At 40.2% G+C, this 13785-nt stretch overlaps 1 protein-coding gene and 2 non-coding genes across 3 annotated transcripts; all 3 read left to right on the plus strand.

Moving 5' to 3' along the window:
- The first annotated feature begins 4195 nt into the window (after window positions 1–4195).
- Window positions 4196–4293, plus strand: LOC128365551 (small nucleolar RNA U13). The gene has a single exon (XR_008321842.1). It is a non-coding gene; the product is annotated as a small nucleolar RNA U13 (small nucleolar RNA).
- A 1111-nt stretch (window positions 4294–5404) lies between these two features.
- On the plus strand, window positions 5405–5502 carry LOC128365547 (small nucleolar RNA U13). The gene has a single exon (XR_008321839.1). It is a non-coding gene; the product is annotated as a small nucleolar RNA U13 (small nucleolar RNA).
- Window positions 5503–6322: 820 nt separating this feature from the next.
- LOC128364613 (protein MAK16 homolog) lies at window positions 6323–13166 on the plus strand. Its single transcript, XM_053325179.1, has 9 exons — window positions 6323–6409; window positions 6739–6788; window positions 8497–8606; window positions 9344–9560; window positions 10049–10103; window positions 11228–11302; window positions 11411–11533; window positions 11633–11698; window positions 12924–13166. The coding sequence occupies exons 1-9, from the start codon at window positions 6395–6397 to the stop codon at window positions 13143–13145; spliced, it is 933 nt and encodes a 310-aa protein (XP_053181154.1). The 5' UTR covers window positions 6323–6394; the 3' UTR covers window positions 13146–13166.
- The last annotated feature ends 619 nt before the right edge of the window (window positions 13167–13785 follow it).

Consider the following 13785-nt stretch of genomic DNA (forward strand, 5'->3'; position numbering starts at 1 on the left):
CGTTAGTTAAGATCAGTGTTGCCAACTTGGCGACTTTCCAAACCCTCATAGCGACTTTTTTCCTCAAAAGCGACTAGCGACAAATCTAGCGACTTTTTCTGGTGTTATTGGAGACTCTGAAGTGAAAGCACGTATCGTTACTGTCCTCAACGAGTAGTGGGTGCTGCCGTGAGCCCCTCCCCTGTCCCAAAGCACTCACAGGCGGTCAGGTTCACAGTAGCCTCACACAGCTGCAGTCAGAGCAGAGAGGAGACCCACACCCCACACCACTCCGCATCCACCCTGCATAACAGTCTTTTGATTCAATTTGATATTCTAACATTTAACAATACAGAACAAAATTTATTTACATTTTAAAAACAAACAAACCAAGAATCAACATAAGAAAGCTCATTTGTAGTTCTTAACATATTTAGGGTTTTTTAACTCACTTTTTGTCTCTCCCAAGACGTTATCCCTCTCTCCCACAGCGTCCATTACAATAACATGCAAATGGTAATTATGCAAATTAGGCGATGACGTCATTTAGCGACTTCTAGCGACTTTTAGGACAACCTATAGCTACTTTCCTTACTGAGGAGTTGGCAACACTGGTTAAGATGCCTCCTAAACGCTCTACAGTGAGTCTACACTACACAGAGACTCAGTGTGTTCATGAGTATCTGATAAAGGACTCATCACTTTAACATATGGAGCTTTTCCACTCCACAGTTCCAGCTCGACTCGACTCGACTCGGTTTCTCTGCGTCTCCACTCGGGATAGTACCTGGTACTGTTTTAGTACCTGCTCTGCTGAGGGTCCAAGCGAGCCGAGCCGATACTAAATGTGACGTCATCAGACTGCCGGCCTCTGATTGGTCAGAGAGTCGCTGGAAGAGTCATGAGCCGTCCCACACAAGAATCAAATACAGCAGCACGAATGAATGAATGAAGGAAGGAAGGAAGGAAGGACGCTTTGTGTGTGACAGAAAGACACACACAGCAGCAGGAAGGAAGGAAGGACAGAGGGAAGGAAGGAAGGACGCTTTGTGTGTGACAGAAAGCCTCATACAGCAGCAAGTACACCATCGCCTCCATGTCCTCCATTGTTTATGTGTTTGTGTCGCGTATAAATCGAAGTCACGGCAGTTTAACGCAGCCGTTGTTATGACAACCCCTCCCACGTTGAGTTCCTGGAACCGAGCCGAGCCGAGCCGAGTCGTGCTGGAGCTGTGTAGTGAAAAAAGTCTCGCAAAAAGTCTCTTTGTTTTAAAACGTGGAACCCAAACGTTCTCATACTAGAACATGTTCTCATCATGTTCTGGTTCAGGAATCATCAGATCTCATCTAAACCCACGTTGTGATTCTGGAGAGCGTCTCAGCGGCTCTGAAGGGTTCGTCTGTGTTTCTGTTGATCATAAAAACCATTCATGATGATTTCAACTTAACGAAACTTTAATGATCTGCTGTAGAAACGACACAAAGAACACGCTAGTTATTCACAGAGGAGGAGGAACCGACGGAGAACATCGACCATCTCACCTGAGCAGCTTCGGGTCTGGAGGAGTTAGTTTACTTTGGCCTCTGAACTTTCATTATTACTGTTACTATTATAATTATTATTATTTTAACCCTTTCCTGGATGTTGTTGGAGAATCACTCACCATGTTTTTGACTTTGGGGTCGTCGGGGCAACAACGGGGCAGCAACTGGAGCCGACGCCATTAAACAGGAAGCTGTGGATCAGTCGTGTGTGTGTGTGTGTGTGTGTGTGTGTGTGTGTGTGTGTGTGTGTCTGAGTGTGTGTGTGTGTGTGTGTGCTGTCAGTCAGCGCCGGGTCGGAGCAGTGTTGTTTTTGCATGCTTATATAGCTCAGTGTAAATCGATGTGAGTTGCATGATGTCAGTGTAGTTTTCAGTTGTTGGGCTGACTTCTGTCCGTTGTGGCTTTTCGGTGCCTTTTCTTTTTATTTCTCTTTTTTTTTTTTTTTTTTCTTTTTATTACGTTTCCTGTTTCATTTTGTACTGTGTGTCCCAGAGGCTGGTATTTTTGGGAGGTTACTGAACAAAATAAAAAAAAAGGTTTTAACAAAAAAAAAAAAGAAGAAGAAGAAGAAATGAGCTCACAGCCGAGCGGGTTGTCTTTTCTTGTTTTGGGTGGATTGTCCCTTTAAAGAGTGCCAACTACAGATGCCAGTGTTGTACAGCAGTGAAGAGCTCTCACTATTTACTAAAATAAACCATGTCTCTGTTTTTTTCACTGAGGAGTCTGACAGTTTGTTTCTGTTTCTGATCGTTTACCATCGGAGGAAAAGATGAAATAATGAGATTAAACTGTTATTATCGTCCAATAAGGAGACGGCACACACACAGAGTGACATCATCTCATCATCAAAAAGCAAATACTAACAACAAAGAACAAAGAAATAATCTGTGATTGGTCAAACATATCAGATCTATATTTTATCCAATACAGTATAAGACGACCACGGAGCAGAATGTCTTAAACTGATCATACCACCTTAAAACCAGAGCATTGTGTCCTCACTACGATCCTCACACCCAACACTCAGAGCCTCTACGTTATAACATAAGATAAATGTATTGATCCCAGTGGGGACAATTCATTGCTACAGCAGCTCAAAAAGAGAAGAGAAGAAGAGAAATAAATATATACAACAATAAAATGATAAACTAAATAAATAAAGGACCCTAAAGTGTAGTATTGAACACTCTGACTGCAGTTGAACTGAAGGACCTGCAGCGCTCCTTCTGACTCTTGGGGTGTTTTAGTCTCTGGCTGAAGGAATCACAGTCAGCTGCAGAAGATGGGAGGAGTTGTCCATGATGGAGGACCGTTTGGCCTCGCTCAGAACAACCCTGACCCCCCCCCCCCCCCCAACACACACACACACACACACACACACACACACACACACACACACACACACACACACACACACACACACACACACACACACACACACACACACACACACACCTACCCAACACTGCATATGAGACCACAGATTCAACCACAGAGTCGAAGAAGAACCCTGACCGGTCCAGACTACTGCTGAAGTGAACACTCAGGTACTAACCCTGATCCTGATCCTGATCCTGACCCTGACCGGTCCAGACTACTGCTGAAGTGAACACTCAGGTACTAACCCTGATCCTGATCCTGATCCTGACCCTGACCGGTCCAGACTACTGCTGAAGTGAACACTCAGGTACTAACCCTGATCCTGATCCTGACCCTGATCCTGACCGGTCCAGACTACTGCTGAAGTGAACACTCAGGTACTAACCCTGATCCTGATCCTGACCCTGACCCTGACCGGTCCAGGTTACTGCTGAAGTGAACACTCAGGTACTTTTATGTCTTCACTCTCTCCGTGTCGAGTCCCTGGATGTTCACCGGAGCAATGTTGGAGGGTTTTCAGTGGAAGTCAATCACCATCTCCCTCGTCTTGCTGGCGTTTACTCGGAGGTATTACAGTAAAAGTACATTCATGTAGTAGCCTACAGTATTACGAGTATTTATATATGTATTTAAAGTATTACAGTAAGTAAAGTTGAGTCTGTTCTTATGATATAAGCCGAGGCAGAAGAAGATAACCAGACACACAGCGATGAAGCAAAAAGCATCTGATCTTACAGTCATCATTATTATTATTATTATCAGAGCTGGAAAGTACATTTACTCAAATACTGTACTTTCTTGAACTTGAATATTTCCATTTTATGCTACTTGATACTTTTACTGCATTAAAAACCAGAAGGAAATATTTATACTTTCTGCTGCTTCTCACATTTATTCTGCATGTTAATATAAAATCACCAGACAGGAATTACCTAAACGCATCATCTTTAATCTTTAGGTACTTTAACTTACAGCAGTGTGTTAATGTTCTGGTTTGTGACAGAGACACAGAGTTCATCATTATTATTATTATGGGATGTTATTCTCTTCCAGAGCGCGAGGCGTCGCTGTCGACCCTCTCCCATGATGCATCTCTTCAGCCTGTATTAATAAACTCTGTATTTTCCCGCCTGCAGCTTCGCGTCTCCTCTATAAAACCTGATTATTGGTGATTATTGGTCTGTTTAATGTTCTCAGGTGAGTGGACAGGTGAACAGTTGCACGCGTGACACCGTCAGTCAGAGAGCTCGTGCAGCAGTACTGGTTCGTTCAAAGCCACGTGGCTCCTTCGATCCTTCGGTTCATGAAAATGATGATTGGTGCGTCCACGGGTCTCCGTGAAAGGTGCAGCCCAACCTTGTTACGCTCTGCGCCTCAGCCCTTCTGATCCTGAACCGGATACAACCTGAAATAATAACGTCCTGTAAAATAACTACATGTCTAAAGTAAACCTTCTATAATACAGACATCCCATAATAATAACGTCCTTTATTTAATCTAATGTCTAAACCAAATTAAACATCCTTTATGAAAGTGTCCAAAAGGAACCAAGAACCTTATGATAATGGATATTTATAATGTAACTACATGTCTTATATAAACCTTCTACAGTCCAGACATCCCATAATATTAACATCTTATAACATATCTAAAGTCTGAAACAAACTAAACATCCTTAAAAACATGAAAGTGTCCAAAAGAAACCATAAATCTTGTGATAATGGAAAAATAGTTTATATGTAAGTCGTTAAATTCATGACTTATTGAAATATATCAAATCTAAAAGGAAAAGTAACTGTAAGATATAATATAAGGTATAATATAAGGTATAATATAAAGTATAATATAAGATATAATATAAGATATAATATAAGATATTATTATTCCCACAGTGGGGAAATGTGCATTATTCCAGCAGCAGAGTGGACCAATGGGAAATGAGTCATTCATATATTTTATTTATTTACATTTTTTAAATAAATGAACATTTGTTACATATAATTTATTTTAGTTCACATGATGCTGATCACGTGTTTCACCTCCAGATGAATCTTTGTGTATTTCACAGCAAACACTTTCACAGTTTATAAAATAAGATTAATAAGATCAGATATGTCTTTATTAATCTCACAGTGGAGGAAGCTTAGATTAGTGCAGCAGCAAACAGACAGAGAATAAAGAACAATAAATAATAAGTTAGTAAACATTAGAGTAAGCTTTATATTATATTTTATTCAACTCCATCATTTAAGTTATTTTTACATTTAAATAAAATATTATTTTGAGTCTGTACAATATATAAAAAAGTCAAATTTAGTTATTTTTTCTTTCTTTATATTTAAATGATTATATATTGGATTAACTTTATTTACTGTATTTATGGACCCTTGTGTTTCCACAGCAACAGAAAACAGAATAAGATCATTAAACACGTGTGACACCGTCAGTCAGAGAGCTCGTGCAGCAGTACTGATGCGTTCAAAGTCACGTGATTCCTTCGATCCTTCGGTTCATGAAAATGATGATTGGTGCGTTCACGGGTCTCCGTGAAAGGTGCAGCCCAACCTTGTTACGCTCTGCGCCTCAGCCCTTCTGATCCTGAACCGGATACAACTTGAAATAGTAACATCTTATAATATAACAACATGTCTAAAATAAACAACATCCCATAATAATAACTAATATTATTAAAATGAAACTATGGAATAAATTAAGAAAGTCTGAGATAAACTCTGGAGTAACTTAATGATGCAAAAAATAAAATGTATATTGAGAATCTTATAATAAATGTAAATTCATGAATGTTACTCCTCGTATTTTGACTTTTTTAAAATACATTTTTGTATTTTTTGACTTTTTTCAATTTTTTTTTTTATATTTTTTGACTTTTTTCTCTCAATTAAACCCCAGAAAATTGTAAATTGTATGTATTGTTTGTATTTTTTGTATGTATTCATTTATTTTTCCCTTCCTCTGACTCTCCTGTGTTTCTTTGGTTTAGTTTCTTGGTTTGTTACATTAAACTGAATAGTTTTCTCTCAGTCACAAAGTAGAATCACTGTTGAAATGATTTGTTTTCACTAATAAAGTTATAAATAAAAAAAAACAATCAAACATTGAAATCTCGTCTCATCTGTAATCACGTCAGCCTGTTAATAATCATCTAAACAACAACAATAACTGCTTTTATCATCATATTCATTATTTCTTGAATTCTGTCTGAATTACGTCACCGGTAAAACTGTAACTTCCTGTGCGCACGCGGTGATGCACGCTGCCGGCTGTAGTATCGCGAGACTTCCTCCACGCAAACAAAGATGGCGGCTCGGTGATCGTCCATGTGGCTCCGCAGAGAAACATTAAACCTGATTAAACTTTATAATAAGAAACAGTAAAGGCTGAATAAGAAGAAGAAGAAGAGGAAGAGGAAGAGGAAGAGGAAGAAAAGGAAGAATCTGTTAAATCTGTTAAAGAGGAAACAAACAGAAAGATGCAGTGCGACGACGTGAGTTCATATTTCATGTTCATAACGAGCCTCATGATGATAAGCGCTTATATTTAGTTATTTAAATGTTTCTATTGTAACGTTTAGTCTCTAGATTAATAACACAGCTCTTTGTTTATTAACTGGTAATATTCAGACTTTAGGAAACGTTTAATTCATCTTATAAAACTGATCACATGGAGAGTTTCATAATAAGAGTCTGAACATTCATCACGTGTTAAACTGAACATCAGATCATAAATAATGTTATAGATGTTGTAATCTAATGTTTAATATATTTAATATATCATGTTTAATGTTTAATATATTTAATATTTAATGTTTAACAGGTGATCTGGGATCTGATCGGGAACAAACAGTTCTGCTCCTATAAAGTCAAGTAAGTCTGAAATATCATAATATATATAATATAATATATAATATAATATAATGTTGTTTTCTGTCATTCAGTCACTTATTAGTTCAGGGTTTTTAGTCCTAACAGTTTTAACTCTGAACTAAAGGACAGGTTCAGGTTGTTTTATCTGCTGCTTTATTTATTTAATAGAAACAGAAATGTTTAATAAGAGTAGATGTATTATCATGTTTTCAAAGATCATTTAAGGATCCAAATGAAACAGTTTGTAATGAGTTCAGTTTATTTTTATTGAAAATGCAACCAGAGACAGATGATGAGTGTGAAAGGGTTAATTATATGTAAACTACAGACAGAACAGCAGTGAGGTAAACTACATGAAATAATAATAAATGAGCTGTATCTTGTTGTGTTGTTAGGTTAGATGTAGGCATGGGCGGTATGAGATTCTGGTGGTATGATAACCATAAGAAAAAATATCACGGTTTCACGGTATGACAGTATTGTGATTCCAGCTCTAAAATGTTCCTAAAAGGAAGAAAAATAAAGACAGACATGTTCATTTAACCTGAATCTGTAATGACAGTGTGAGGGGTCCTGATACTCTACGCTGTAACTGCACCACCTGAGGGATTAAGCTCGTCCTCCTGTTGTCCTCGAGTCAAGGAGGGAAGGAAGGAGGTTAGGAGGGAGGGAGGAAGGAAGGAAGGAAAGAAGAAAGGAAGGGAGGGAGGAAGGAAAAGAGGAAGGAAGGAAGGAAGGAGGGAAGGAAGAAAAGAAAGGACGGAAAGAAGCAAGGAAGGGAGGAAGGAAGGAAGAAGGGAAGAAAGTTAGGAGGGAGGGAAGGAAAGGAGGAGGGAGGGAGGAAGAAAAGGAAGGGAGGAAGGAAAGGAGGAAGGAAGGAGGGAGGGAGGAAGAAAGGGAAGGACGGAAGAAAGGAGGGAAGGGAGGAAGGAAAGGAAGGACCAGCACTTTCTGTCTTTGACCAGACTAAAAACAGGAACAGTATGAGGAAGGAAAGGAAGGAGGGAAGGAAAGACAAAAGGAAGGAAGGAAGGAAGGAAGGATTTATATGACTAGACCAGACTAAGAACAGTTCATACCTCAGGAACAGTATCACAGAACATTTGGTGGTTTCGGTTATCGTGGCTTTTTCATATCGTGGTTATCATCTCATACCTAGTTAGATGTTTCCTCTCACTGTATTTATTAAATCAGACACGCTGCTGATCTCTGTGGTCTGTAGCTGGACAGGAAGACTCAGGAAGACTCAGGGTTACACCAGATGACGAGTGGCTTCATAGAGCAGAGGATGAGATGAACCTGATGATCAGAGCAGGAGGAAGACTCAGGGTTACACCAGATGACGAGTGGCTTCATAGAGCAGAGGATGAGATGAACCTGATGATCAGAGCAGGAGGAAGACTCAGGGTTACACCAGATGACGAGTGGCTTCATAGAGCAGATGATGAGATGAACCTGATGACCAGAGCAGGAGTGAAGGAGGAAGACTCAGGGTTACACCAGATGACGAGTTCACAGTTCTTCTAAAGTGTCTCTAAGCAGCAGTCAGGTTTCCATGGTAACGGTACAGACGTTGGTGTTGTTGTAATCATTCCTCCTCTTCCTCCTCCTCCTCTTCTTCTTCCTCCTCCTCCTCCTCTTCTTCCTCTTCCTCCTCCTCCTCCTCCTCTTCCTTCTCCCCCTCCTCCTCCTCTTCCTCTCTGTCCAGGACGAAGAGTCAGAACTTCTGTCGTAATGAATATAACATCACAGGTTTATGTAACCGTTCATCATGTCCGCTCGCCAACAGCCAGTACGCCACTATCAGAGAGGAGAAAGGTATTATTAGTTATTATTATTTATTATTTATTTATTATTATTATTTATTTGTCATTTTTATTATTATTATTATTTATTATTTTATTATTATTATTTATTATTTATTTATTATTATTATTATTATTTTATTATTACTTATTTATTATTTATTTATTATTATTATTTTATTATTACTTATTTATTATTTATTTATTATTATTATTATTATTTTATTATTACTTATTTATTATTTATTTATTATTATTATTTATTTGTCATTTTTTATTATTATTTATTATTATTATTATTTTTTATTTATTTATTATTATTATTTATTTGTTATTATTATTATTTTTATTTATTTATTATTATTTATTTATTATTATTATTTTATTATTACTTATTTATTATTTATTTATTATTATTATTTTATTATTACTTATTTATTATTTATTTATTATTTTATTATTACTTATTTATTATTATTATTATTATTTTATTATTACTTATTTATTATTTATTTATTATTATTATTTATTTGTCATTTTTTATTATTATTTATTATTATTATTATTTTTTATTTATTTATTATTATTATTTATTTGTTATTATTATTATTTTTATTTATTTATTATTATTTATTTATTATTATTATTATTATTTTATTTTTATTATTAATGATGAAGATGAATCAGCTGTTTTAATATGGATGAAGGTGAATGAGCAGTGAGTAACGCGGGCTGTGATTGGTCCCCCAGGTCAGTGCTTCCTGTACATGAAGGTGATAGAGCGAGCAGCGTTTCCTGCTAAGATGTGGGAGAAGGTGAAGCTCAGTAAGAACTACGAGAAAGCTCTGGAGCAGATCGACGAGGCTCTGATCTACTGGCCTCGCTTCATCAGACACAAGTGCAAACAGAGATTCACCAAGATCACCCAGTACCTCATACGCATGCGCAAGCTAGTGCTGAAGAGACAGTGAGTACACACACATATATATATATATATATATACACACACACACACAGACACACACAGACACAGACAGACAGACAGACAGAGACACATACACACACATACCTGTTTTTACTACCTCGTGGGGACCCTGACTGACGCCCCCTCGTTGGGACCCGTAATGCTAACGTCTATTAGCATACAATTGACATCACTGTTAGCCACATTCATATTCAGTATTTGAACAAATGTTGGATTGAAACCCTAACGCTAACCCAGGGGGCTAATCGCTAAGCTAATATGCTAATACGAAGCTAACATGCTAATATACACACTAGGGTCCCCACACTGCAGTACCGTGTGTGACCTCTGGGGTTCACACACACAGTCAGGAAAACCAACCTTGTGGGGACCGGGCCTATCAGGAGGCTGTTTGAATGGTTTTACTGGTTTGGCTCCTGGTTTAAACTCTGCAGATAAATAAATGTTGTTGTTGTTGTTTGTGTCTTCAGGAGGAAGCTGGTTCCTCTCAGCAGGAAGGTGGAGAAGAGAGAGAAGAGGAAGGAGGTAAAGATCTGTTCTTTATATCAGCTGTTTATACGGGAGGCCTGTACTACGAAGCTGGATTAACCTATCCAGGATCTCTCTCCGTTACCTGGGTTGACTTAACCAGATATTCACAGTCCAGGATAAGCTTTACTACGAAGCTGGTTATCAACTCGGTAAATCAACCCAGGGTTTTCCAATCTGGATCTCTGCGCGCTCACATAAAGGGGAGGAGTCTGCAGCGTCTGACCAATCACAAACATGCAGAAACCCTGCAGAGCTACTTTACCCTTTACCCTTTACCATGGAGGAGCAGACAATTATTCTTCAACAATATGAAGAATTCAATCACATCATCCAGGCCAAAAGCAACACCGATGCAGCAAAAGCCAGGAAGGAATGCTGGCAGAAAATTGCCGACTCTGTTAATGTGTAAATTCATGAGATCATACAATATTAATTTATCAGACAATATAAACACACAGCACTCTGATCACACAATGCCACTTTATCACGGCACAGACGTTTGGGGCAGAGCGCTTCCTCAGTGCCCTTCCTCTCATAAGAGACATTAAGTTAGTTTAATATTCAACATTCAAAATATAAACCTATTTTGCTTCAACCATTTGAGTGAATGATTTCAAACCAACTGTATAACAGACTAATATCCCTCATGTGCCACAAGGATTATTTTACAAATATATATTTTGGCCAATTAAAAAATTGCATCTATCCCTAAAAGCTCATCCTCTCCTAAGCGCTCCTCTCACGATCCGCTCACCAATGTTGACAGCCAGGATCTTTTAAGAATGGGCAGGTCATTTTCTAAGAGAGCTGATTGGTCAGGAGGTGGTGCTTTCATACTCGTTGATCTCTTATCCAGAACATAACCTGCTCCGGAGCAGGTTAGCTGTTCAGCATCAGTTACCATGGTGATTTACCCCGGTAAGAAGTGAACCAGCTTCGTAGTACGGAAAACCCAGGGTTAACCCTGAAGTTATCTCGATAAGAGAAAATCCAGCTTCGTAGTACAGGCCTCTGGTGATTATATCTGATCAGCTGTTTATATCTGATCAGCTGTTTATATCAGCTGTTTATACCTGATCAGCTGTTTATAACCTGCTGATGTCTGTTGTGTGTTTTAGGAGAAAGCTCTGATCGCTGCTCAGCTGGATAACGCCATCGAGAAGGAACTGCTGGAGAGACTGAAACAGGGAACGGTACGAAGCTACAGACCCTCTGCTGCTGTTTGAGAAGACGACAGTGTGACAAGCCTGACGTCAAGATGAGGCTAAAAAAAGGTTTTAATCAAATCTGTGTGTTTTCAGTACGGAGACATCTATAACTTCCCGGTCCACGCCTTCGATCGAGCTCTGGAGAAACAGGACGAAGACGAGAGCGAGGAGGAGTCCGAGGGCGAAGAGGAGGAAGAGGAGGAGGAAGATGACGAGGTGATGAAGGAGCTTTTTTTTTTATTGTTTGCTGCTTTATTTATTTCCACATGTTGAACATCTGTATTCTGAACGTCTGTACTGGTTTCCTGTCTGCAGGACGTCGGGAAGAGAGAGTTTGTAGCAGAAGACGAAGTAGACGAGAGCGACCTGGACGACTTCGAGGTAAAAATACGAACCTGACTCCCTTCTTACAGCGTGGAGTAGATTAAACTAGGGCTGTCAAACGATTAATTTCTTTAATCGAGATTAATCGCAGAATTTCCATAGTTAATCGCGATTAATGGCATTTTGAATTGCATATTTGAAGGCAGTTTTAAGCCCATAATGTAAAGCATTTCTTACCAGAGTGTCTTAACTGGGAATCAATCACGGCTCTGCTGCGACTCCCACACTCCAAAATGGTCCTTTGGTGGAGCTGAGGCTGGCTTGGCTGCACCTGGGTGTTTAGCGTGGAGGTGCTAACTCAAACTCCACGTACTCCGGTGGTAGTTAAACTCCGTTTGACACAGGTTGCATTTTACTTTTGACTTGAACCCTCCTGTTGTCCTTGAGTCAAGAAAGGAAGGGAGGGATGGAGGAAGGAAGGAAAGGAGGGAGAAAGGGAGGAAAGGAAAGGAAAGAAGGAAGGAAAGGAGAGAGGAAGGGAGGAAGGAAAAAGGAAGGAAGGAGGGAGGAAAGGAGGGACGAAGATGGGAAAGGAAAGAAGGTAGGAGGGAAAGAAAGAAGAGGAAGGAAATGAAATGAAGGAAGGAAGATGGAAGGAAAGGAGGGAGGAAGGAAGGGAGGATAGGAAAGGAAGGGAGGTAGGAGGGAGGGAGAAAGGAAAAGAAGGAAGGAAGGAAAGGAGAGAGAAAGGAAAGAAGGATGGAGGGAGAAAGGAAGGAAGGAAGGAAGGAAAGGACGGAGAAAGGAGGGAAGGAAAGAAGGTGGGAAGAAAGGGGGATGGAGGAAGTACAGACAGACGGAAGGAAGGAAGGGAGGAAAGAAGAATAAGACGGGGTCAATTTGACCCGGGAGGACGACACGAGGGTTAAAGTTAAACAAGCCGTTCAAAAGTCCAGTAGCTCTCTTACTTTCCATCAGCGCGGTAGGTTTACTGCAGGAGGCCACTTCAAAGCATAGCGCTACAGCTAGAGGAGCCGTCTACGGGGGAGGAGAAGGGACAAAAAGGCTTGCAACATTAAAATGCGATTAAAAAAATGAACGTGTTATGGATTGCATTAATCTAATCGCTATTAACACGTTAACGCTGCCAGCCCTATATTAAATACAACAAACCTGCCTCACTTCTTACAGCGTAGAGTAGATTAAAAACAAGGCTCAGAGTTTATTTTGCTGTTTGGTTCGTTTTAAAGTTTTCTTGACCATTTTTCGTCTCTTTTCTCAGGAAATGAACAAACTGAGGACGAGCAGCGACGAGGAAGAGGAGGATGAAGAGGAGGAGTCCAGTGAGGATGAGGAGGAGATGGAGGTGGAGACGAAGGCCTCCAGGTCTAAAGGCAAATCTCCCGCCAACGGCTCGGCGGCGAGGAAGAAGCGAGCGTACGTTGAGATCGAGTACGAGCAGGAGACGGAGCCCGCCTCCAAGAGCAGGGCGGCGACGTCGTGATGTCACAGCCCGCGCCGGCCAATCAGAACTGTGAGCTGTGATGATGTCAGCGGACTCGGGATGACATCATCACAGGGTTTTTGTTGAACGTCACACCGGAGGAAAGTTGTGACCTGAAACTCAGAACGGAGACTTTACAACTGTTTATTTCTGTTATTGAATATTAAACTTTAAAGGAGCAGTTCACTGTGTTTCAGGCTGGTTTTAAAGCAGCAGCTGTCATTTATTCCTCCTGTTGTCCTCGGGTCAAGGAAAGACAGGAGGAAGGAATTAAGGAGAGAAGGGAGGGAGGAAGGAAGGAAGGAAGCAGGAAGGAAAGGAGGGAGAAAGGAAGGAAGGGAGGGAGGGAGGGAGGGAGGGAGGGGGATGGAGGGAGGAAGGAGAGAGGAAGGAAGGACGGTGGAAAGAAGGGAGGTGGGGGGGGGGGGAGACAAGGAGGGAGGGAGGAAGGAAGGAAGGACAGAGGAAAGAAGGAAGGTGGGGGGGGGGGGGACAAGGAGGGAGGGAGGAAGGAAGGAAGGAACAGTCTTTAGATGCCTTCAGTATAAACAGGAAGAATAAAACCTCGTAACTCTTCATATGAACATCTGACTGCTGCTTTAAAACACTTCAAACGTCATGAACTGGTCCTTTCAACACA

The sequence above is a fragment of the Scomber japonicus genome, chromosome 9 (genome assembly GCF_027409825.1).
Source record: "Scomber japonicus isolate fScoJap1 chromosome 9, fScoJap1.pri, whole genome shotgun sequence".
NCBI classification, from domain to species: Eukaryota; Metazoa; Chordata; class Actinopteri; order Scombriformes; family Scombridae; genus Scomber; species Scomber japonicus.

Excerpts from the sequence above, each read along its gene's own strand:
- LOC128364613 (XM_053325179.1), top strand. Across the intron at positions 8,607-9,343 it reads CACTATCAGAGAGGAGAAAG|GTCAGTGCTTCCTGTACATG; the intron begins GTATTATTAGTT and ends TTGGTCCCCCAG. Across the intron at positions 11,699-12,923 it reads GCGACCTGGACGACTTCGAG|GAAATGAACAAACTGAGGAC; the intron begins GTAAAAATACGA and ends CTCTTTTCTCAG.